This window comes from Verruconis gallopava, assembly GCF_000836295.1.
Source record: "Verruconis gallopava strain CBS 43764 unplaced genomic scaffold supercont1.6, whole genome shotgun sequence".
NCBI classification, from domain to species: Eukaryota; Fungi; Ascomycota; class Dothideomycetes; order Venturiales; family Sympoventuriaceae; genus Verruconis; species Verruconis gallopava.
Genome location: NW_015622142.1, coordinates 146,624 through 169,378, shown reverse-complemented (window position 1 = coordinate 169,378; position 22,755 = coordinate 146,624). Strand labels below are relative to the sequence as shown.

General features: G+C 50.9%; 10 protein-coding genes across 10 annotated transcripts; 4 read left to right on the top strand and 6 right to left on the bottom strand.

Moving 5' to 3' along the window:
- Window positions 1-298: 298 nt before the first annotated feature.
- Window positions 299-2,393, bottom strand: PV09_02345 (uncharacterized protein; the record flags this gene model as incomplete). Its single annotated transcript, XM_016355366.1, has 2 exons — window positions 627-2,393; window positions 299-576 (listed from the first exon to the last, which is right to left on the bottom strand). Exons 1-2 carry the CDS (start codon window positions 2,284-2,286, stop codon window positions 299-301), a joined length of 1,938 nt encoding a protein of 645 aa, XP_016216502.1. The 5' UTR covers window positions 2,287-2,393.
- PV09_02344 (uncharacterized protein) lies at window positions 2,371-3,639 on the bottom strand. Its single transcript, XM_016355365.1, has 2 exons — window positions 3,151-3,639; window positions 2,371-2,927 (listed from the first exon to the last, which is right to left on the bottom strand). The coding sequence occupies exon 2, from the start codon at window positions 2,799-2,801 to the stop codon at window positions 2,409-2,411; it is 393 nt and encodes a 130-aa protein (XP_016216501.1). The 5' UTR covers window positions 2,802-2,927; window positions 3,151-3,639; the 3' UTR covers window positions 2,371-2,408.
- Window positions 3,640-4,330: 691 nt separating this feature from the next.
- PV09_02343 (uncharacterized protein) lies at window positions 4,331-7,533 on the top strand. The gene is made up of 2 exons (XM_016355364.1): window positions 4,331-5,247; window positions 5,310-7,533. Exons 1-2 carry the CDS (start codon window positions 4,600-4,602, stop codon window positions 7,089-7,091), a joined length of 2,430 nt encoding a protein of 809 aa, XP_016216500.1. The 5' UTR covers window positions 4,331-4,599; the 3' UTR covers window positions 7,092-7,533.
- An 860-nt stretch (window positions 7,534-8,393) lies between these two features.
- On the bottom strand, window positions 8,394-10,507 carry PV09_02342 (uncharacterized protein). The gene is made up of 2 exons (XM_016355363.1): window positions 10,174-10,507; window positions 8,394-10,120 (listed from the first exon to the last, which is right to left on the bottom strand). The coding sequence occupies exons 1-2, from the start codon at window positions 10,316-10,318 to the stop codon at window positions 8,715-8,717; spliced, it is 1,551 nt and encodes a 516-aa protein (XP_016216499.1). The 5' UTR covers window positions 10,319-10,507; the 3' UTR covers window positions 8,394-8,714.
- A 190-nt stretch (window positions 10,508-10,697) lies between these two features.
- PV09_02341 (uncharacterized protein) lies at window positions 10,698-13,153 on the bottom strand. Its single transcript, XM_016355362.1, has 4 exons — window positions 12,576-13,153; window positions 12,494-12,523; window positions 11,432-11,596; window positions 10,698-11,378 (listed from the first exon to the last, which is right to left on the bottom strand). Exons 1-4 carry the CDS (start codon window positions 12,783-12,785, stop codon window positions 11,025-11,027), a joined length of 759 nt encoding a protein of 252 aa, XP_016216498.1. The 5' UTR covers window positions 12,786-13,153; the 3' UTR covers window positions 10,698-11,024.
- A 106-nt stretch (window positions 13,154-13,259) lies between these two features.
- On the top strand, window positions 13,260-16,570 carry PV09_02340 (uncharacterized protein). Its single transcript, XM_016355361.1, has 5 exons — window positions 13,260-13,407; window positions 13,462-13,533; window positions 13,579-14,514; window positions 14,561-14,794; window positions 14,843-16,570. The coding sequence occupies exons 1-5, from the start codon at window positions 13,393-13,395 to the stop codon at window positions 16,499-16,501; spliced, it is 2,916 nt and encodes a 971-aa protein (XP_016216497.1). The 5' UTR covers window positions 13,260-13,392; the 3' UTR covers window positions 16,502-16,570.
- A 215-nt stretch (window positions 16,571-16,785) lies between these two features.
- PV09_02339 (serine-tRNA ligase) lies at window positions 16,786-19,025 on the top strand (the record flags this gene model as incomplete). Its single annotated transcript, XM_016355360.1, has 12 exons — window positions 16,786-17,044; window positions 17,080-17,344; window positions 17,544-17,580; window positions 17,627-17,798; window positions 17,848-17,921; window positions 17,974-18,005; window positions 18,074-18,169; window positions 18,278-18,323; window positions 18,423-18,597; window positions 18,651-18,700; window positions 18,751-18,840; window positions 18,903-19,025. The coding sequence occupies 12 exons, from the start codon at window positions 16,786-16,788 to the stop codon at window positions 19,023-19,025; spliced, it is 1,419 nt and encodes a 472-aa protein (XP_016216496.1).
- A 490-nt stretch (window positions 19,026-19,515) lies between these two features.
- Window positions 19,516-19,920, bottom strand: PV09_02338 (uncharacterized protein; the record flags this gene model as incomplete). The annotated part of the gene is made up of 1 exon (XM_016355359.1): window positions 19,516-19,920. One exon carries the CDS (start codon window positions 19,918-19,920, stop codon window positions 19,516-19,518), a length of 405 nt encoding a protein of 134 aa, XP_016216495.1.
- Window positions 19,921-20,070: 150 nt separating this feature from the next.
- Window positions 20,071-20,420, bottom strand: PV09_02337 (uncharacterized protein; the record flags this gene model as incomplete). Its single annotated transcript, XM_016355358.1, has 2 exons — window positions 20,071-20,138; window positions 20,267-20,420. The coding sequence occupies 2 exons, from the start codon at window positions 20,418-20,420 to the stop codon at window positions 20,071-20,073; spliced, it is 222 nt and encodes a 73-aa protein (XP_016216494.1).
- A 393-nt stretch (window positions 20,421-20,813) lies between these two features.
- PV09_02336 (uncharacterized protein) lies at window positions 20,814-22,622 on the top strand. Its single transcript, XM_016355357.1, has 3 exons — window positions 20,814-20,901; window positions 20,955-21,653; window positions 21,727-22,622. The coding sequence occupies exons 2-3, from the start codon at window positions 21,040-21,042 to the stop codon at window positions 22,172-22,174; spliced, it is 1,062 nt and encodes a 353-aa protein (XP_016216493.1). The 5' UTR covers window positions 20,814-20,901; window positions 20,955-21,039; the 3' UTR covers window positions 22,175-22,622.
- The last annotated feature ends 133 nt before the right edge of the window (window positions 22,623-22,755 follow it).

Below are 22,755 nucleotides of genomic sequence, written 5' to 3'. Positions count from 1 at the left end.
AATGCCAGATGCTTAACCAATAGGTTGAATGCTGCTTCCCACGTATGACAATGCAGGCGTTTTATACATCGGCTCAGAATCGAAGGCAGGACCGTGAGTGTCGCGCCCAAGCTGTGTTCGAGCTCAGCAGCACCGGCTTTTGATATGAGGTCGTCTCAACGGACTGTATTTTTTCACCTTTGCGCCCTTCCCCAAACCTTGTATTTCAATACAGGGCTTGTCCCGTGTAATCATGGCTTGTTCAAGAGTCCACGCAAAGTCGCTGGCAACGGAACTCCATTGTCCTTGTGTTCGGATATCATCGAGCATCGAAGTCCAGTACTTCATCGTCATGATTCCGTCCGTTCACTGTTGTGCGTGTGCGCACAGAGTCCTTCCTTGAGGGCACAGGATCTGGCGGCAATGGCTTCATGCCTCTCAGATACTGGGCGTAGAGCTTCGCCGACGCTTGACTTTCGTTCAGTGTAGTCGCGTGTTCGGCCTTCTGAGACCCATTACGCGAAACTGGATGGTGCGGCGGACGAGCTTGCTGGTGGGCATTCAGCGATCCTGTGATCTCCTCTTTTTCAACAAGAACTGCAACAAGAGTTAGACAAGCGTCGTGTGAGTTTCTCATTGGAGCATACCAATCATCCATACTCCGATGCGGCAATCTGACCCGAGCAGAGGAGTACAATGCATCCACCGCGGCTTTCCATGTGGCCCGTTCACATTATCTGTGGATGGGCTTGGTAGCCACGAAACTTTGGCAGTAACGCCAACACCTTGCTGAAATGCCTCTAAAATACCTTCACGAACGTGTTCCGGGCCACCAATTCGCGTCATCAGTCTTGATTGCACCAGGCCTGGAATGCGCAGCGAAGGTGAAGTGAACGTGATTCGTAATGAAGGAAAAGGTCGTACCAGCAAGTAGTTCTGATACACGCCCGGCAACGACGGGCCTAAATGGCGTAAAGGCCACAGGTTCTTCTCTTCCAGATGCTCCATGCCAAAGTGCCGTCTCGCCGCGCCCTGCTTCGCCCGTCCGGATGGCGACGGTGGCTCGCTGCTGTTTTCTGCCATGCTTGACTTGAGCAAGTCAATTTCTTCAGCGTTAAGCATGTGACCAAGTTCACCAAGCGCAAGGCTGCTCTTCTTCTTGACAACATCTCCAAATCTTCTCTCAGCATGCTCTTTAGCAAGCAGTCTTTGGAACGAGTCTATTCCTCGACCCTCGTCGATCAGATTCGTGACGTCAATCTGGCAGCCTATGAAGTACCGTATTCGGCCTTTGTTGTCATGCAATGGCGAAATCATCAAGAGATTGAGGAATGGGCTTCCATCTCTTCTGTAGTTCAAAATGATCTCGCACAGCTCGCTACCGTGGGCGATGCCATCGGCAACCCTCTTTCGAAACGCGGCTAGTGTGTCCGGACCGTTCAAAAACCTACAGTTGCGTCCAATGACGTACTCCATACCGTACTGTGTTGTACGATAGAATTCTTCAGAGGCGTAGATGATCGGATTGTCGGGCTGAGACGGATCGGTCAGGCAATACACCTCTGCAATGTTCCGCACCATGTCTTGCATAAGCGGTATGTTCTGGCCGGTGATCTCCTTTACAAGACATTCAGTCACCATGTTTACCAGACGGTATGTGATGAATGCTGGCAACGCGTGTTCAACCAGAAGGTTCTCTGCGCTCGATGAGCGCGATTGGAACGTCTCATTGAACATGGCTGCTGGCGTCAAGTTGCCTCCGACTGAATCTCGGCTAAGATATGGTAAGCCTTGTGCTATCGCGTTGGCGTAGTCCACGGCCGCCTTTGCTTTTTGCGTGGCTTGGTAACGAGCAAGAATGGGGAAATATTCTGGCTTGTACTTTTGCAAAAAGCTCGCGAAGCGAGCATAGAAAGCACGGTCTAGCAGTATGAGTTGCAGGTGCTCTGCTGAAAACAGCTTCTTGCTAATGGCAGCGGCATCGATGTGGTTCACCACGCGAGGAGGCTGTAAATCAAAATTACGCCCATCTTCGCGAGGACTTCCGCCGTCGCTTGAGGCGACCCGCGTATCTTTGAGTTGTTCGACTATGATCTCGTGGGTCGAGGGAATTGGCGACGCAGTATTGGTGGATGATTGCAACGATTGATGCGCCGCTTGCTGAACAAAATGTGGTATGTCCTTGGGCAGTAGTCTATCTGGATTGAAAGTGTTTTGACTACTTGACAGAGACGCGGAGCTACCTATCCGACGAATGCTTCGATCACTGGGCTCTTCTATTGGTAAGGACGGTGCGGCCTCTGCCATGGCGAGTGCGGAGATCGCCAGCAATGCAAGTCGGAGACCAAGTCGGTACTATTGGTCAAAGATTCTGACGAAGTAAGACATTGAGTTCATAAGGATATAAAAACAGAAAAAAAATTTTTACATTAGAGACGGAAGACTAGGAGACCCCGAAACAGCGAATGGCAAGGAATACAGACATAATGTACTCTGGAATCAATGGCTGCACGCGCGCGGGGGTTCGACGAACGAGACCCAAAACGCAAAAGGTCGTCTGAATCATGGTCGCGATCTTTGCACGTAAGGTGATCCGAATACCGCTGACAATGATACGCATGCTTGGAACTGCAGATAGGCTCGAGTAGCGGCGATTTCAACGCTGGAGAGCCCTCAAGTAGCGAACGAAGAGCAAGGGGGTACACATCGGCCTGAGCTAGGCTTGCACATGGATATCCCGTCATGCTTGAGCCGTGATCGCAACACGCTCTGGGGCGCAGTGATGCCGAAGTCAGCTTCTGCGCCGTCATTCTGCGATACATTCCCTGCGTTGCGCGCGGATGGCGGATTCTAGAGCGCTGAGAGGATGCCAGGCACTGTTTCCGATCCTCAAGACCTGAGCATGCCACAAAGCATCGAGACAGGGGCACAGTCGAACCAGTCCGTACCTGCGCAAAGAAAGACTACGTCAGATACAAGGGATGGCGGACGGGGCGTGGGAAAGAAAAGAGTGGACGTCGCGCCGCGCCCAGCAGGAGAGGCAAAAGCATAGGTCCGAGTTGAACGTGAAAGCAGTACGCACGGCAACTTGTGCCAGCCCACTGTCGCCTTGTCCGTCCTGCTTTTGTGGGCAAAGCGTGCCGATGCAAAGACGACATTGGCATGACGTACCTGAAGACTCCGACCAACTCCCTCGTGGTTGGCCCGCCTCTGTAAACGAGTTGCGGGCTACGGATCGGCAGGCGGTGGCCTTTCGCGAAATGCGCACTGGCTCGCACACTTGGTGTCGCACTGTCGCGGCGCGGAACTCACTGCACGGCGCGAGCACGGTGGGTGTGCAGACTGACGAGATGCCCTGCCAGACGGTGCGAAACGTGCGATGAGAGCGTCCAGACGTTCGCAGGCCACGCCCCCAGCTGCGCCCGCGACGTACGTTGATCGGCAGACCATGCGGACGGCTCTTTTCGATGCGCTCGGGGTGGTGGTGGTGGTGGTGATCACAAAAGACGGACAACGTGGCTGCTCCTCAGCTCGTCACACCAGCAACCCTTCACCCCTTAAGCAAGAAATTTGCGCGTCCAAGATGAGGTTCTCGGAGAAGGGAAAATCGTTGAGACGGGACTTGGGCGGCATGCCTGACTGGACAATCTTTTCCTAAACGACGCCAGTGCTTGGTTTCATTTGATTGCTTGATGCAACCAGGTCCGGGGAGCCACAGGCTTGGACCGTATATTTTGGCAGCGTCAATGAGAACCTCACTTCGTCTCCGCCGTTGCAGTCGGGCAGTGCAGCGCAAGTGTTCCTGTCACGACGCCGGCTCGGGCACCAGACACAGGAGTCAAGCGTCGCCGGCAGACTGTGCTCTCTTCGTAGCGCGCCGTGGTTCGAACGCCGTTCGCCTTTGTAGCAAGACCGAGAGACAGACGTGGACTACGCAAACCCGGAGCACACACGACGCTCACCGTACGGCGAGCCCGACAAGGTGGACGTCGAGGGCAAGTCGAGACACGCACAGCGCTGCCTTTGTGTGGTGAGGCGAGCGTGTGCATGTCGCGCAAGCGCAGACGGGCCAGGAGCCAAAGCCACCGCGCGGCAGCGGTCGCGCCGCCGACACAACGACAAGACACAAGTCTAAGTAGCATGCACATGGCGCGAACAACAGGCGCGAGCAAGCAAGAAGGCCGGCACGAAATCGCAACAGCGATGATGGCTGCGGCGCGAGACAGCGCGCGCTGGCCGGGGCGAGTGCCCGTCGCCGCCCAGACACGCTAGGTCGCTCCCGTCACGTCCAGGCCTGGCGCGGGCTCCCCTTAGGCGCTGGGGCGCTCGAGTCTCGCACGACGTGAGCAAAGCCGACTGAACGTCGCGACCGCCAGTATTTTTCTCTCTCTCTGTGTGCGCCAGACTGTCTGTCCATCTGCTGGGGCTCTGGACTGTGCCGTTCGCCCAATCTCTCCTCACGCCCGTTCAGTCGCCTCGAATCTTCTCCCGAGGTCGGGTCCAGGAGATTTTTCGTCTTCCCTGCTGCAGATCCTCTTCATCCAGCGCGCCAACGAAAGTGCTGCGCATGTTTAAAGGCCCCTACGCTCCCGTCCTCGCGTTGGGCGCGCACGCAGCGAGATGGCGAGGACGTCCGCCGATGTTCATGCGCTCCTGAACCCGCCTTCTCCTGCGCTCACGAACCCAGACCTGATCCTGCCCTTCGACGGGGTCTTGGGAGTGACCATTTCCCCGCCGCGCAAGCAGCCCCCGTCGCCGCCAGACAGCGACCAGACGACCGGCCGATGGAACAATGGCGCGCAGCAGAACTTCAGCATGCCGCTTCGCAGCAGCCCCTCGCGCAGTGCCACGGCTTCGACACTGGCCATCATCGAGGAGATGGGCAACACGGCCAAGAACCCCGTCTATGCGCAGGCTGGGAGTGCCGTCGGATCCTCTCCAACTCTCAAAACGTCTACCACGCCGCAGTTGAAGCCAAGCTGGGAAGCAACGGATGAAAGGCGGTGGAGCAGTGGGTCTGGCTCGGTCCACAGCGAGGACATCGAGAATATGCACTGGCCGGATTTCGAGGGTCCGTCAGAGGTAGATGAAGAGAGCGTTGCGTTGGAAGACGATGAAGAGCAACTAGGCGACTTGCCCCAAATCGCAGACGGAGAGGACCCTGGAAGTGATGAACAGTATTTGAGCGCCCAGGTGGACGGTCTGGATGAAGATCCTCTGAGCCGAAGAGCAGACATCATACTGGCCAATGCGAAAAAGCGATTGCACGTGAGTATCGTGTGCTACGGTGTACGACTGCAAGTGGGACACGGCTAATCTTTTTGTGGCAGGCTATGGAGGGAAAGTTAAGAGGCGCCCGCAATTCTCTGCTCATATCCGCCCCATCAAGCCCAAGTTCGACGTACTTTGCTCCGTCTGTGGACAGAGAGCGGCCACGGTATCCGACCGCGACGGGTATCTATGGGCTGCACAACAAGCCCCGCACAGCACATGTTTCTAGTTCAATCACGTCCAATTTCGGTCACAGTCGCATGCTGAGCGAGGCGTCCTCCATTCATGAGATTCAAACAGCGAGGACGTTAGCAATACCAAAACGGTCATCCAGCGCACTGGGCTCCTTTGCGAGAGGCCTCAGTTCGCTTGAGAAATCAGCGTCCTTGCGTGGTGTCAGGAGTCAGCAAGACATGCGTGAGAGACGTCTGCAAAGTTGGATAGAAGAAAGCTCTCTGCCGAACGAGCCACCAAGACCAATCAGCCAGCAAGCAGAGTTGCCACACTGTAGATCTCCTTCTATGGAAAACTTCCATCGTCCTGGATCTGCCGCGAGCAGCTTGCGATCCCAAATGGACGAGCTGAAAGGCCGGATCAACAACTTGAAAGCTCGAGCCCAGGAGGATCGCATCAAGAGGTTGAGTTCAGTTGGAAACAGAACTCCAAGTCCATTCGTAAACGCGAGCACTGACTCGGAACCGGCCAAAGGCTCGTCTCTTCGTGCAGACTCGAACCTAGGTTTCGGAACGAGCTATTCTTCGAGATTTCCAGTTATACCTTCGAAACTCTCCAGTAGTAACTCGGACGAAGACTCCAGATCGTCGAGATCAAGAAGTACCGTTGTGGAACGAGCTCCGGTTATCTACGCAGAGAGCATGTACGAAGATGCAGAGGAGGCCTTGGACAACATCAAGGAGGAGCCTGAGGACAGTGATGAGCCTAGCACGCCATCTACTATGGTGCCACCAAATGAGCAAAAGGTTCTAATGGGCCCCCAGGATCCTACCGCCGAGGAATTAGGCTACGGACCAGATGACATGGATGGTGACGAATTCGAGGACGCGTTGACCAACAGATATAACCACGCAACGAGTCCTGACGCTATAAGTCTCGATGGTCAAAGCGAGTACTTTGACTCCGTTCCCGTCATGGCTGAACGACACGAAGATCGCGCCGACGCCTTCGATTATGAGCACTTCTTCCTGCATTCTGCGATGGGCACCTATACTCGCGATCGACGAGACAGTGTCAGTTCTCAGGATTCCGTAGAAACTACCCGGCCTGCATCGCCAAAACGAACGTCGGCGGCGATTCACGTCGAGGCATCATCGCCTCCGACAAAAGTCACATCTGGATACGGAACGCTGGTCGAGTCTTCTCCCGGTCTACACAGACGAAGCCAAAGTGTGGAGTCCATTTCGACGGTCGCAACGTTCCAGACAGCAACTGAAGGCGAGGATGATTCCGATGGCAGTGACGACCCGCTAGATGCGGTGACACAGCGCATTCTCTCCCCTGCGATCACGTCGCCCGTGCCACCATCACCGAAACGCATGGTTGACTCTGCTGTTCACATGCCGCAGAGAAACACGTTATCCGAGCAAACTGCGGAGATGGAGCAGCACGAGCTGGCCGCAGCCCTAGTCTCATCGTTATTTGGCATCGAGACGAAGGGTTCTAAGGCTGTTCCTGCTCAGGATGTCGCGCTGGTCGAAGGCATCCTCTCAAGTCTGCAGGACGTAGTTAGCAAGTTGCAAGCACAACCTGACGACTACAGTCGACAAGAATGGAGGAAACGTCTCGACGCGGCAAGAAAAGCCCTCGATGACGTGAAAGACTAGTCGTGCATGCCTTTCCGCATCTGTTCCGATACCTTTTGTCTTCTTTTAGCAAGTGTTTTATTACATGTCCTCACTGGATTAGCGTTCAGCATGGCGTTTCATGTCCTAAGACGTTGATTTGGCGCCGAGGAGTGCAACTGACGAGGCCTTGGAATTGCGCCGCCCATACCCACCAAAACATACCGCGAGGACACATAATATACATTCGTATATTTTCTTAATGTATTTAGAAGCATGTGAGGATGCTCGGTTTGACCTGATGAAGTGACGCTGCGGGGAGGCGCATGCAGAGGCATCCATCTTGACATATACCATATACCACTGACTGTTGAGACCTTTTCTAATCAACGAGCTAGATGGCTAGAGCCTTGGTCCGCGTGTCTATCCCGTTTCCCCGTGATCTGTTCAGATTGCTTCTCGACATCATCGCGCCGATAGCTTACAGCGAAAACGTATTGCAGCCTTGTGTTTGATTTTTTTTTTCTTCAGCTTCGCGAGCGAGATAGTTGAGCGGACCGAGCCATAAATTATCATGTATAAAAGACGAGGAGTGTACCGTATCACGTCACGGTTGTGACCGCGACAATAGTAATGACTGGGACTGGATATGACCAACCTGCAAACGATTATCAAGTCATTTGCTACAGAGTTCTTGACACTTCCTTGGCTTTACATTGATATGTAAATTGCTCCCTTCACCGGGTTCATATCTAGCCCTCTTGCGCACCACACACACACACACACACACACACCCCAATGCTTTCGCTACAAATAATCACGCTCTGGACAGAAATTCCAGAGGGCTTCTTTAGTACCAAGAAAAGAATAACAATAACTTCATCCTTGCCCTATGAAGTAACGGCTGTGAACGCGGCAGCTCCGACAGTCGATCACGACGTTTGACAACACTGATTAGACAGACGGGCTAGCAGTTCCACAGGTACTGACCCCGAGCTTCTTGATGCACGCCCGCCGTCGGTTCCAGTCTGCCCGTTTCATCGCGTCGAGCCGACTCCGAGATCTGACACGAACGTCGTTGCTTTCCTCACGTCAGCGTCTGACGTGATGAGGGCTTTGAAACGATGGAGCCGTGAAGAGCGTCATCCCAAAGCACAAGAGCAGCTGTGCGGATTCGATCGAAGGCCTTGAGCCAATTCTGGCGGAGGAAGTGAGCCCATTGCGGTTCCCGACATCTTTTCCCAGTCTTCTTTGAGATTGATTGATTCACGAACGTCAGGTGCTTGACTATGAGATTGGGACGGGCTTGTTTCGACAAAGATTGAGGACTAACAAAAGTCTGTTGGGCAATGTAATAAGAATTATTTTTTCATTTGATGTCCGATTTTTTTTTTAATTTTATTTTTGAACCTGCATCAACACGGGTGGGATTTCACCCACATTATCCACGCTTTCAAAAGATTGAAGAGCGAGATGATCAATCAGATCGAGGACGTGATGACACATCTTGTTCAGGTATTTTCTTATGAAACCCTTACCAAGTAGACTCAAGGAATATATATACATATTGGCGCAAATCTCAGCAGAGACGTGAAATAAATTGAACACCTCAATCTGAATACGCATCGGTCGGATACAACAAATATATCGACTTTCCAGCACGACTCACACCATCTCGTCGGGCCTAACATACCTTCCTCCTGGTGTCAGTGTACATCCCAGACCCTTATGCACCTCGACTTGAAACGGTTTGAATGGATACTTCTCGCCGTCGACACTGATGACGCCTTCTTTCTGCTTAGGAATCACCCTGAAGCCGCTGACTTTCCTATATGTCACGTCTTGGTGCTGCCAAAGTTTGCCTTCTCCCACAGCCAACAACAAAGCGACACTTCTATGCACGGGAATGTCACCGCGTACGTTCACGAGGTCCAGAAGGCCTTCGTTGATCCGTGCAAAGGTGAAAAAATTGGCGTCAGCAGCCATGTACGGCATGTTTCCGGAATAAAAGTTTCCAAGGTTGGGAAAAGGCGTCATGGTCCAATTCGAAGGAAGCTCCGAATTGACTGTGCCATAACGCAGAGGCGGAAGGCCCTCCTCCGCGAATGGGTCTTCCTCCAGATCTCTGACTTCCGCAGCCGGCAGGGCGTACGTCGAGGGATGCTCGAAAGACTGTCTGTAATCTCGCTGTATGTCGTTCTTGTCCGCGATCTCGACGCCGACGGCGATATCGCAAGGCCAAACCTTCTTACGGAACAATCTCTGGAAGAAGCCGACGGTAAGTCTGGCATCGCCTAGCCAACGCATGTGCTCAGTATCCAGATCACACTCAGCTACAATTCCTAAGGCCAAGGACAGGAAAGACAGCGTCCTCTTCTCTCCCTGTGTTACACTCGCAAGATCGATCCGCGTGGGAATACCTTTAACGACGGATAGTGCCGCTCGACTGGGACTGGACGTGCCGTTGCAGTTGACGCTCAATGCATTGCCGGTACCGCACGGCAACTGGACCACAGCAACCTTTGCCAATGCCGCTCGAGCATTTTTCTTGCGTCCAAGTCCATTCCAGACTTCGTACGGCACACCATCACCAGAGCAACAAGCCACCACATCAACAGTGTCAATGTCCAGCTCTTCCGCAATCTGTTCTGCATGTGCGCTGTGTGTTGTGTTCACCACCTCAACCTCACACCGAGCCGCTGTGAAGATTGGCTCAATGTCGTTCTTCCAGTTCTTCGAGGCCTTTCCTTTCCCGCCGAAGGGGTTGATGATGACCTTGATACGCTTTTTCTGCTGCGCTTGACCATACGCACGCAGCTGAACGCGTTGCGCAAAAGCTTGCGCGTGCTTGGCCTCGTTCTCAGATACCGGAAAACTCTGTACGACGGGGCGTATCTTGCGCTTGTTGACCTCCTCGACGAACGTGAAGTTGATCGCATTGGTCGATGACTCCACCCAGAGAACATCTCTGAACTTGATTGTGCGGTCGCTGAAAGCAGGCTTTGACCTTGGTATGGCTAGAGGTATAAAAGAGCAGCATCTGTAGATATCCTTGTCTTTTTTTACATGCGCTTTATTCAACGTTAATGGGCGCCAATGATCTCGCGCGGGTTGTAATGCGTACATCGGATCACCACGCCTTCTTCCCCGAGCCTCAAGCTCGTTCCGTCAGAGCACAGAACGAAGTCGTCTGTATCGTCTGCCACCGCTTCCGAGCTTCCTGCGCCACCAGGCGGTTCGCGTAGTCTCCTATCCGTCCCTTCCGCCATGTCTGGAGGTGTGACTGCGGACTGGGTTTTCTCAGGATGGGCAAAGACTAGAAAAGAGGCATGGCAACGGCATGGAAAGAACAACGCGAAGAACAAATCAACGGTTAGACTATGGGGCTGCCTTGTATATATAAAGATTACTCCATTTCCGAGAGCGTATTAACCTCCGACGGACGGACAGCGATTATGGCTCCCGTTTATGTTACAACCTAGGAACAGCGCGTGCCAACGCGACGCCACCCGGTCATGAGCCAAAGCTGCCATTGGCTCTGTTCCAAGAGCTGCGCCGGTACGGTCAACTGGTGTACAGAGAGTCATGTTCCACAGCACAGTAAGAAATTACTGTATGTCTGTGTCATCTTTTTGAGCGGCGGATACGTTTCTTGGGTACTGCTGATGATTTTGTTCTGTATGTTTTCTGCTTTACATTGTATGTAAGGAGAAGGACCCCCCGTGAAAACCCATTCCTCAACTGTAACTCTTTGAAAGGCATTGCGTCTCCGTACTACAACGCGATCGAGTAACCTGACTCCATGCTGCCCAGTCTTTTTTGGGTAATTTGAAGATACTTTATTGTGTGATAAGACATGCATTGTAACGAAAGTGCAAACGTCGTGTCCCTCGCCTCAGCACATTACACTTGAAATAACCTCGAGCAAAGTCACCATCAAGATCCGCAAACCTAGAATCTGTATACCCTTGGCGTTCATGCGACGACGTCTTCTTCCATGCCCGTATCGCCATTGGCAGCGGGCTGAACAGCACCACCATTGGCCATCGCGGCATCGCTCTCAGCGTTAGCACCGCCACCCCAGTAATCAGCCATCTCTGCATCCAGCTCTTCTGCTGTTTTTGGCTTGGGGCGACCTGCGCCTGCCTTACCCTTTGCAGCGCGAGCACGACGACGGCCAGGCTTACCGGCCTTGTCACTTGTGGCAGCCTTCGGTGTCGCTGTTGCCGGTTTTGGCTTAGCCTTCTCAGCAGGCTTCTGAATACGATCGCTGAGTGGCTTTGGCGCGGGTGCAGCAGGGGCCTCTTCAGCGCCGAGGATTACTTCGATCTTTCGCTTGTAAGTTGCGGTGTTCCGTAATGTGAGAGATATCGCCAACATACCTTCATTGGGCGTCCGTCTACCTTTAATCCGTTAAGCTCTTTAGCAGCTTTCGCAGCACCATCTGATTTCGCAAAGATGATGGTAGCAACACCGCGAGATTCGCCATTCGGGCCATAGGAGAGGAGAACCTTCTTGATAGCACCTACGGTAGTAGTGAAGTACTCCTAATAAGAAAATGTCGTATTAGTTTCGACGATTGACAGCGTGAACGGAAGCAAAGCGGTCGAATGAAAGACGACGAGCGCACGGAGAAACGCCAGGTATCTCCTAATTTCCGGTAGGATCCGTCCATAGTCCATGGTAACCAGTGGAGCGCGAGTAGTCCAGCGAGCGAGCATATGAGCAGCGTCTCATCTGTATCGCATCAAACGTGCAATTGCAGGCGTAACAGTACAACATTCTTGAATGTTCAAGACCACCTTTTGACAACTCCGGAGATACCATCCAAGAGTGGGCATGTCTCAGCAACCACTCATTAGACTGTCCTAAGATGGCCGCATCATGATCTGTCTCGTAATGTGAAAAGCACCAATCGCAGACCATAAGCGTCTCAAGCAAAGCTTCTTGTTGCCCCACGGAAGTGCCCTCCCACCGCTCCTATACATGTGCGTCAAGGAGATCCGCCAGTCGTGGGCCATAGAAACAGGTTAAAAGCCTGACGAGCTCCACTTCGGAGAGAGGTAGGTCATAATTGAGGTTGCCAGTTGCTCGCTCGCTGAACTAGTAGCTGAACACTTTCTCGGAAACCGTGTTCCAGGTTAACGGAGGAAAGACTCCCGCATCACTTAGTCAACTGCACCGAGTGTCACTGGTTGCCAGCCATTGACACGTGCGGCCTAATGCAGGACTTCCAGATACGGTGTATGCACTTGACTCAGCTCAAGCTTTTTCACAGCGAGCGAGGGTGCGAACACGCATCTTCGAGTGAGCAAAGATGCCCTAAGGCAATGAAATGCGACCAATATTATGGAACGCATTGATGAATCCGGACTCGAAATGCAATCGTCTTCACATGACGGCAATGAAGTCCATTAGGAATGCGGTTCGACGCATTAACATACCTTGATCTGAACCTCGGTCACATCGCGTGGCTGCTGGTGTTAGTCAGCCGTTTTATTAAGGTTTGAGTTTCTTCGGACATACGAGGTTTGAGACTTGGACCTTGCTTTCTTTGTTGGACGGTCCAGTAGGTACTGCCTTAACCGGCTTTTTCTCAGCTGGCTTAGTCTTCTTCGTGACGCCACCTGCTGGCGCAGTCGTAGCCTTGGCACCAGGTCGTGCGCGACGACTACGAGTCGACTTGCGACGGTCGCTCATGATCTGATCGAGAGACTGACTAAGCTTGTCCGGCATTATGATGTTTGTCGCTTATTGTTTTGATAAGCGAAGGCTGTGGGAGTGACGGCAGCGCGTGCAGAGATGAAGAATCGCGCGAGACAATGTGTGTGGATAGAAGTGGCAATAACAGAGTCGCTGGAAAAGTTTTTCGACTTGTTGGAGGTGATTCGAGGCGACAGCAGACGGTGAAAGGAGAGCGCGTCTGCCTGCTGAAAAGGCGTTGAGGAAGGGGCTTAAGATCGCTCCTCGAAAATAAATTACAAAATGCCCGAAAGCCCGTGCGAATCGCTGATGCAAGTCACACGAAGAAGAAGAGACGGTGGTTGAGGTGTTGGGTGCAAGATGGTTGTTGATGAAAAGAAGGAGGGAGTGCAGTCAATGACACGAAAGGGTCATGGAATGGGCTCGACTTGGACGCGGGTGCATCGTAAAGAGGCGCAGCAACGTCATCACGTGACTTCGAGATGTGGCTGAGGTAGCCAGCCAGCGCTGGCAAACGATCGGCCAACCACCAAGGAGTTGGGGAGATTGCTTACCAGCCAGGTTGCTGTCCCACGACCCATCGGATACATCTCGTACGATTTGCTTCTATTGCTGAAGATGGCATGAAGGTTTAGAAGCTATGGCTTTGACATCGGTACGTGCCTGCTGGAAGGACGCCCTCAATCACAGCCGCTAATATACACCCAAGTGGAAGGCTTTCCGCTTCTTCGACGTCAGTCAGGTGAACTTAGCGGAAGAGGAAAGCAAGCTGCTATCAGAGGTATGGTTTGAATACATCGAAGCGTGTTCCGTACTAAAGAGATAGCCTGGAAATGCAACATGTGTAGCAACTGGATCCGACAACGTATTCATCGGCGGTGCTGACGGCACCGTTCGCATTCTTTCGCAGAGCTTCAAAGTTGTGCGGTCCTTCAAAGCTCACGATGTGGGCTCCATCACTCATATGAAGCAAGTCCAGGGGACAGCGCTTCTGGTTACAGTCGCCGAGGATCTACCGAACGAACCCGTGCTGAAGGTGTGGGCTCTTGACAAGGTCGAGAAGAAAACTGGCATGCCACGATGCCAGAGCACGCTGTCCATCGCCAACGGACGAAAGCCATTTCCTATATCCGCCTTTGCTGCCCTTGAAGATCTGTCCCAGCTCGCTATAGGCTTTGGCAATGGCTCAGTGACCGTCGTGAGAGGTGATTTGATCCATGACCGCGGTGCTCGACAGCGGACGGTCTTCGAGTCGGACGAACCAATCACAGGTATCGGATTTCGTGAAGGCAACATAACCACTTTGTACATTGCCACTACGGGTCGTATATCTACCCTCGTAATCTCTGGACGCGGCCAAGGCCAGCCAGCCAGGACTTTGGAGGAGACCGGCTGCGGCGTTGGTTGCATGACCGTCGACAAGGCGACTCGTGATGTTGTGGTTGCCCGAGATGATGGTATATATTACTACGGACTCTACGGTCGTGGTCCCGCGTACGCATACGACAGTCCTAAACGTTCCCTTTCTATCTATAAAGATTACATTGCCATAGTTTCGCCCGCATCAGCCAGCAGTGCAACCAAGAATCCTTCCTTGCGCGCCTTTGGGGGCAGTCAAGCAGACAGTCCATTTAACACCTCCAGCTTCACCATACTACACACTGACCTTAAATTCATCGCACACCAAGAAGTCATGACTGCCGAACCAAAGTACGTCTTCATGGAGTGGGGGGATCTATTCGTCCTAACACTAGATGGCAAGGTAAGCCTCATGTTGTTTTATCCTTCGGCTCAGCTAACCACTGCAGATCTTTCGATACCATGAAAAGACATTTCAGCAAAAGCTTGAGCTTCTGTATCAACGCAATCTTTACGTCCTGGCGATCAATCTGGCACAGAGGCTAGGTGTTGATCCTTCTCAGCAAAACGTCATTTATCGCAAATACGGTGACTATTTGTATCAGAAACAAGACTACGACACTGCCATGCAGCAGTATTTAAAGGCTATCGACAATACAGAGCCATCTCAAGTCATCCGAAAAGTACGCAACCGAATCTATTAATTTGCAGATATTCGCTCACAAGTTTAGTTTCTTGACACGCAGCGAATACACAATCTTATCGATTATCTGGAAGAGCTACATGAGCACGAGAGGGCGTCTCCAGATCACACTACGTTGCTGCTGAACTGCTACGCAAAACTGAAAGATGTCAAAAAACTTGAAGAATTCATCCGCTCACCGGGCGATCTAAAGTTCGACCTTGACACCGCCATTTCCATGTGTCGACAGGGTGGTTATTTCGACCAAGCTGCATTCTTGGCCCGAAAACACGAGCAGCATGAGCTAGTAGTTGACATTCTTGTCGAGGATTCGAAGAAGTACGAGGAAGCTCTGGCATATATCTGGAGACTTGAACCACCATCAGCCTTTGAGAATCTCAAAAAGTACGCTACTGTGCTTCTTGAGCATTGCCCGAAGGATACGACTCAGCTTTTCATTGATTACTACACCGGTGTCTTCCGCCCGAAAAAGGATGCAATCGTTGTTGTGCAGGCTCCTGTCAATCAACCTGGCGCTATGGCGAGGACGGCCACCGCAGTGCAAAGCCTAGCCTCGATGATACCTTTACCATACATGAGCATGGGAAATTCTGGTCCAGTCGACGGGGTTAACGGTGTTCCAAAAGATACCATCACTCAAGTCGTGGAAACGACATCAGATGAGCCCCCTCCACAATATGAAATTCCAAAGCCACGAACCGCTTTCTCTGCATTCGTTGATCATGCTGCGGAATTTATCGCGTTCCTGGAAGCCTGCGTCGATGCCGAGAAACTTCATGAGACAGATAAAACAGACTTGTACTCAACATTATTTGAGATGTATCTGCACAGCGCAAGTGAGAAGAAGGGGGAAGAGCGCCAGGCTTGGGAAGACAAAGCAAAAGCTCTCATTGAGACAAAGAAGGTGTCACTGGAAACTTCCGGCGTACTACTATTATCTCACCTAAAGAACTTCAAAGACGGCACAATTCTCGTGCGCGAGAAGCAAGGTCTCCATTTTGACATTTTCCGCTCCTATACCTCCGCGAAAGATACTGCTGGCGCCATCAAAGCTCTTCACAAGTATGGTCCAGAAGAACCTCAATTGTATCCAGCAGCACTCGCATACTTCACTTCCAGTCCTCAGATTCTAGAGGAAGCTGGCGACGAGCTCAACAACGTGCTGAGACGTATCGACGAAGATGGTCTCATGGCGCCACTTCAGGTTATACAAACTGTAAGCTCAAATGGTGTCGCAACAATGGGGCTGGTCAAGACGTATCTTGGCAACACAATAAAACGCGAAAGACAGGAGATTGCACAGAATCGCCGACTTATTGACAATTACCGTAGTGACACGCAGAAGCAGAAGGACGAGATCGAGCGTCTTGCAACGAAACCGGAGACATTCAATGCAACACGTTGCTCCGCCTGTACGGGACAATTGGACCTACCTATTGTGCACTTTTTATGCAAACACAGCTTCCATCAACGATGTCTGAATACTCCCATTGTTGGCAGCGAGGATGACGTAGAGTGCCCATTATGCGTTGGCAATAATGAGATGGTCAAGAGCATACGGAGAGCACAGGTGGAGAGTGCGGATAAACATGACATGTTCCTTGACGCGCTGAATCGTAGCAAGGATAAGTTCGGGACGATTAGTGAGTGGTTTGGTAGAGGAGTTATGAGCGCTGGGCAAAATTAATAGAAATCTTCCCCCTGATTGATATGCATAAATCGAAATCGATATCACGCCATAGGCTCTTCATTCTAATCAGTTATACCATCCTATGTTCAATGCTTGGTGAGGCCGCCCAGCAACAAGCACTGATTGAGCAAGGTCCGCGACCCAGGTTGGACCCCATTCGAGCGCACAGAGCTGGACCCCACTACGCTTCCCGCGTACCAGTTGTTTGTGCTGTGACTCCCAAAATTCCAAAAGTCTCACAACACTACGGATTTTCGAAAGCGATCTGCCACAAATTAGCCATGATTGATATCCAAGACTTTATAACCGAGAGAGGAGGCGACCCTGAGAAGATCAGGCAAAGCCAGAAACTCAGGTACGCCGATGTTGACTTGGTCGACAAAATCATAGCCAGCTTCGTGAGTCTTGCGCTTTGTGTGCTGCAGAATAAGATTATGGAGAAAATCTTGCTAATACAGATGCCCTGTACAAAAGGAAGACCACAGAAAGACGCAGTATGCCGCGACGCAGATCGGTACATGAACGCAACAAACGCTTCAAGTGAGATGTTTCGGGCTAACGGTAACAACACGTAGGCTCCGAGATAAACGCGACCCAAAAGGCAATCGGACAGTTAAAAAAGAACAAGCAAGACGCCACGGAATTACTGCAGAAGAAGACAGAACTCGAAAAGCAAAAGGCAGCACAAGAGGAGCTGGCAAAGAGCAAGTTGATCGCCCTTCAAGCGCTGGCGAAAACTGTCGGCAACTACGTGCATCCTTCTGTTCCAGTCTCAAACAATGAGGATGACAATGAGGAGGTGAAGGTATGGGCTCCGGAGGGGGTGGATGTCAAGAAACTGTGAGTCCTCTCCTGTGCCCTTAAGCCATAGGCTGGGGTCATTTAGCTGATGACTGGCCAGGGAAGGCAAACTTTCACATCACGAGGTTGGTTTTTATTTTACTCTTAGAACTACTTGGCGAACATGCTGAAAATTTTCTAGGTATTATGGAGGTCTGTTATTTAAGCCTCCAAAGCATATCTGATCCTGACGGTACAGCAGATTGGGTGGATATGACCCGGAGAGAGGAACCAAGGTATATCAATCCTCTAATCTGTCTCTAGAAATCTAACTTCATTTAGCTCGTTGGTCATAGAGGATACTGCCTAATTGGCATGGGGCTCTTCCTCAATATGGCTCTTATTCAATACGGCTTGCACTTTCTTTACAGCAAAGGCTACACTCCTAATCAACCTCCCTTTATGCTCAACAAGGCTGAAATGGCCAAGACGGCTCAGCTCTCTGATTTTGACGGTATGACCCAGGACAAGTTTTGCACTCTTGCCAATCTGATAAAGCACAGAATCGTTGTACAAAGTCGTTGAAGATGAGAAGGACTCTTCTACGGATAAGTACCTTATCGCGACCTCTGAGCAGGTAACTCGTAATTGTGTCTCTCAAAAATACTTTCCGAGCTGACTTAATGAAGCCTATCAGCTGCATGCATGCTAACGAATGGCTGTATGTACACTGTCCTCTTCTCGTACATATTCTCTCCGGCGTAAACTAAAATGCTAACCTTCACGTAGGCAACCGGGTGAATTACCTATCAAATATGCTGGTTATTCAACAAATTTTCGCAAAGAGGCCGGCTCACACGGAAAGGATGCCTGGGTATGTTATTTGTATAAAAATCATCTTTGCTTTCCTGCTAACCCATACACTAGTGCGTATGGTGTTTAAACACATAATGCAATAAATAGGCCTTTGAAAATTGTTGCTAATTCGCAAAGGGGCTTGTTCCGAGTGCATCAATTCGAGAAGATTGAACAGTTTGTGGTATGTGAAGATTTTTGTCCAGCAAACTTCCGTACTGTTCTATACTGCAATAACAATGTCACTGCATATCACCGAAGTTATGCTGACTTTGACTGCCAGTTTTGCAAACCGGAAGAGTCTTGGAATGAGCTTGAAAATATGCTTTCTACCGCAGAGGAATTTTACCAGTCATTAAAGCTTCCTTACCATGTTGTTGCCATTGTATCCGGTGCTTTGAACAATGCCGCGGCTAAGAAGTACGACCTGGAAGCTTGGTTTCCATTCCAAAAAGAGTGTGGGTAAAAGACTTAAGGGAAAGTGCTCACTTAAATTAACTTCGATTTTCAGATAAGGAACTCGTGTCCGCATCGAATTGCACGGATTACCAAACTCGAGAGGTAAGGTAAATCTTCCATATCATTCGCTTGTGTCTGACGTGATGTCTTAGCTTGAAATCCGATACGGCGTTAAGAAGGCTAAAGAGGCGCCTGGCGGTACTAGAAAGGAGTATGTCCACGCTCTGAATGCCACATTGTGTGTAAGTTAATAGAAACTGCATGACAACTTCGAAGGATTGTCCGATAGACTAAAGGGCTGTAGGCTACTGAGCGAACACTCTGTTGTGTGCTAGAGAACTACCAACGTGAGGATGGAGTTGAGGTTCCTGAAGTGCTGCGAAAGTTCATTCCGGGCAACCCTGAATTCTTGCGTAAGCCACTGTGACTACTTGGTTTTGTCTTATTCTTGTGACTAACTAATTATCGTAGCGTATGTGCGGGAATTACCTAAGGACAGCACTTCTACCAAAGCGGCAAAGAAATGAGTTAAGATAGGAGAGTGGACGAGGTAGGCCAATTCATCAATTTAGTGATATCGTTGAGGACCACCACAACGTTCAAGGTTTGGGGAGTAGAAATACAATGCCACGCGTACCGTGCGGTAAGATTTCGCGACGATGCTAGCATTGTGTTGCATGAAATAAAAGATATGAAAGACTTAGACATGCATAGCCTCAACTTCTCCAAAATTTTCCACAGCCGAACATGATGTGATTCTCCCGTGTATATCCCAAATGAGAAGCGTTTATGGATGATTTATGATGAAGAGTACAACATGCAAAGCAATAAGCACATTAGGGAAACAGGAAGAAAAATAATGACACTGGGAAACCATTGGAGTTTATGAGCGCAGCTCTGCCGTCTAGCCAGCAAGTCTAGTTCCAATAGAAATTGGAAACCTTGTATCCGCCCAACGCATTGATGAGAAATGTAAGAGAAATCGGCCGTACCAAGAAGGAAGGGCCATGTGAGGATTGAAGAATTTTAAGCCGCATATGCCAACCGTCAAAGCCTACGCAGCTGCGGATCGACTTTTCGTCTAGCCGAAGACCAAAATTAAACTGGACTGTCTTGTCTCTCAAACCGAAGAGGAAAAGGCGGTATTTCGAAAGAAGATCTCCGCTACGTCCGATGATAGGTGTGGCTGCCAAGAGGAAGTTAGAGAGGGCCCTTATCGGGTGCATGAACAGGCCGAGTTGAACGGGAGATGCAACAATAAAACTTGTTAAACTCTCGTGAATAGGCCGACATGGCGAATGCGTCTTAGGAGTACTGTCCATTAGTCTCGCCGGCTGTGGAAGATGTATTACGGTACAATGCGGAACATGCTTCACATTCAGTGTCGATCCAGAGACCTCTGTCGACCCTCCTTAAAGGAGCGAACTTCCGCCTGGTCGGATGACGCTCTCTGCCATAGTAACTGTAGTTCCCTAAACACCGTGCAAATGCTTCAGAGCTGCGGCATGACCTGCTATGGTCCCTCTCCGTACCACATCTTCTGTCCTTCCACAAATAAAATGTTCCGAAGAGTCTAACCACGTCATCACCAGTCTTTTAGCAGCCGATTGCCTTGCCACTCGTACCCGACCTCTTTCTGACCATGACATAGTCATTGCTTGACCTTACCCTTTGCCGTGCCTGCAGGTATCGCATCGCTCTTGCGCTCATCCGAGATCTCATCTTTCGCGTTGATCTCGAGCCAGTGATAGAGCACAATCAGAAGCATGCTGGCAGAGCCAAGGAAGAGGGCAAGCGTGTACAGCTGATTGTCCGATATCATCGTGGAAGTGATATGATATGAACGGCGCGAAAAAGAGGAGGCGTATGTGTAGGAGGGACGCTCCGTTTTGTGAGGTATCGCGTTCGGCTTAGATCTAAGGCATTGGTAAGCATTGGGCTAAAAATTGAGGACAGCAACGGCTCACTCGGTTGGTTCGCGATTGGGATGGGCTTAATGCGAGCAATTCCGGTTCAACACTCCTCAAATATCAAAAAGTTAGGCGTTGTAGGAGTTGCGGTTGGTGCCGCGTATGCAAGCATGTGGACTTTCTCAAGGCCAGCTTTCCATCTTCAGCCTTACCCTCTGCACTAGGCTAAGACGTATGAGGTCTAGCGCATTAGAGTCCCCTCCATCAAATGACATCGCTTTGTGAAAGCAATGCATTTTCAGGTACACACCAAGTCACCAGCAAGACGACCAACCATTTGTCGTATTCCTGCATTGCCTACCGCCTGGTGTTTTAATATAACCGAAGTTTTGGGTATTTACCTTTTCGTTCATCCTGGGATCTGCGTACTCACATTCTTGCTGCAGGCTCGTGGCTTAAACCGCCTCACGCACACTTAGTTCTACACATCAAACCGCTTCTACATATTCAACACCAACCACAACAACCACCATGCCGCCAAAAAAAGGAGACCAGCCTAAGGCGCCCAAAGTCGTCATCGACAAGACTTTTGGTATGAAGAACAAAAAGGGGGGTGCCGCTCAGAAACAGATCAAGCAGATCCAGGCCTCCGCTGCTGCCAACAAATCCGCGGAGCAGAAGAAGAAGGAAGCCGCCAGAGAGGCACGGGAGAAGGAAAAGGCGGCTGCAGAACAAGCGAGAAAAGAAGCAGCCGAGCTTTTTAAGCCCGTGCAAGTCCAGAAAGTGCCATTTGGCGTGGATCCTAAAACGGTTGTCTGTCAGTTCTACAAGAAGGGGGTATGCGAGAAAGGCAAGAAATGCAAGTTCTCTCATAACCTGGATGTGGAGCGCAAGACAGAGAAGAAGAATCTGTACGAAGATACACGGGAAAAGGAAAGAGAGGAGAAGGAAAAGGACGCCATGGAAGAGTGGGATGAGGAGAAGCTGCGAAAAGTCATTTTAAGTAAACATGGAAACCCTAGGACTACGACAGATAAGGTGTGCAAGTACTTTATTGAAGCGATTGAGGATTGCAAGTACGGCTGGTTCTGGACGTGTCCGAATGGAGGAGATAAATGCATGTACAAGCACAGCTTGCCGCCCGGGTATGTGACGTCTTCCAGTCTCCCGCTCCCTCTCCTTTTGGTGAAGCAATGATCTAAATAACAATCTGGACAGATTTGTCGTCAAAACCAAGGAACAGCGTGCCGCCGAAAAGGCCCTCAAGGACAAGTCACCCCTTAACACGTTGACGCTCGAAGACTTCCTGGAATCCGAACGGCACAAGCTTACCGGAAATCTCACCCCCGTGACGCCGGAGACATTCGCGATATGGAAGAAGAATCGCCTTGACAAGAAGCTAGCTGAGGAACAGGCTAAAGCGGCCAAAGAGGCTACGGGCCGTATGCTGTTTGAGAAGGGAGACTGGCAGAGGGATAGCGACGACGATAGTGAGGACGACGATCCCGGCGCGTGGAACCTGGAGGCCTTGAGACGGGAGACAGAAGCGGCGAGGGCCAAGAAGGAGGAGGAACGGCTAGCGGCTCTGGCGGGAGGGCCTGTTGGGGATATTATTCCTGCAACTGCATCCATGTCGCTGGATGAGAGCTCTAACGGAAATTCTTGAGCACGCCAGCGTATGTGCAGAAGTAAAGGGACGCATAGAGACCGAGAGCCGGAGGTCCAACGGCCTTCTCGGCCGGAGTTGTTGCCGGTGGGAGGATTTACACTCGCTGTTTTACGGAAGGTGAGCCAGTCTGGCGGCTTTGGCTCGACCACTCTCTGCATGAAATCTACGTCAGCGGCATTTTCATGAAGGGCAAGGCGAGCAACACGGAACGGATCAAGGGCTGATCTTTTCGTCTGCGACCTCTCCCTTCTCCGGAGTACTATCCCAGCACATAATGGAAGGGGGGTTTTTGGTGACGGTAGAAAATAGGCGTTTACGGATCGTGATACTGCTGCACAAATTGTATCCAACGAAGTCGCTTCTATTTCAAAGTTTGGCCCACGCTCTTGCGAGGAAATGCCTTCGCTCGTTATCTTTTATTTTTTTTCCACCTTGAGACTGGCAGCGACAATCCGTTACCCGTGTTTCATTCCTCGTTCCCTTGATCGTATGTTTTTAAGATTCTGTAGACTATTTAGCATTGCACGCGACTTGGACGGCTGCAAACCAATCGGCAGCTCCCAGATCTTACGAAAAGA

Coding starts and splice junctions, on each gene's coding strand:
- PV09_02344 (XM_016355365.1), bottom strand. CDS start 2,801: ATGTATCGCAGAATGACGGCGCAGAAGCTGACTTCGGCATCACTGCGC.
- PV09_02343 (XM_016355364.1), top strand. CDS start 4,600: ATGGCGAGGACGTCCGCCGATGTTCATGCGCTCCTGAACCCGCCTTCT. Junction 5,248..5,309: donor ATGCGAAAAAGCGATTGCAC/GTGAGTATCGTG, acceptor TTTTTGTGGCAG/GCTATGGAGGGAAAGTTAAG.
- PV09_02342 (XM_016355363.1), bottom strand. CDS start 10,318: ATGGCGGAAGGGACGGATAGGAGACTACGCGAACCGCCTGGTGGCGCA. Junction 10,121..10,173: donor AGAAGGCGTGGTGATCCGAT/GTACGCATTACA, acceptor CGTTGAATAAAG/CGCATGTAAAAAAAGACAAG.
- PV09_02341 (XM_016355362.1), bottom strand. CDS start 12,785: ATGCCGGACAAGCTTAGTCAGTCTCTCGATCAGATCATGAGCGACCGT. Junction 11,597..12,493: donor TGACCGAGGTTCAGATCAAG/GTATGTTAATGC, acceptor TTTTCTTATTAG/GAGTACTTCACTACTACCGT. Junction 11,379..11,431: donor TAGACGGACGCCCAATGAAG/GTATGTTGGCGA, acceptor TACAAGCGAAAG/ATCGAAGTAATCCTCGGCGC.
- PV09_02340 (XM_016355361.1), top strand. Junction 13,534..13,578: donor AAAGCAAGCTGCTATCAGAG/GTATGGTTTGAA, acceptor CTAAAGAGATAG/CCTGGAAATGCAACATGTGT. Junction 14,515..14,560: donor TCCTAACACTAGATGGCAAG/GTAAGCCTCATG, acceptor TAACCACTGCAG/ATCTTTCGATACCATGAAAA.
- PV09_02336 (XM_016355357.1), top strand. CDS start 21,040: ATGCCGCCAAAAAAAGGAGACCAGCCTAAGGCGCCCAAAGTCGTCATC. Junction 21,654..21,726: donor AAGCACAGCTTGCCGCCCGG/GTATGTGACGTC, acceptor CAATCTGGACAG/ATTTGTCGTCAAAACCAAGG.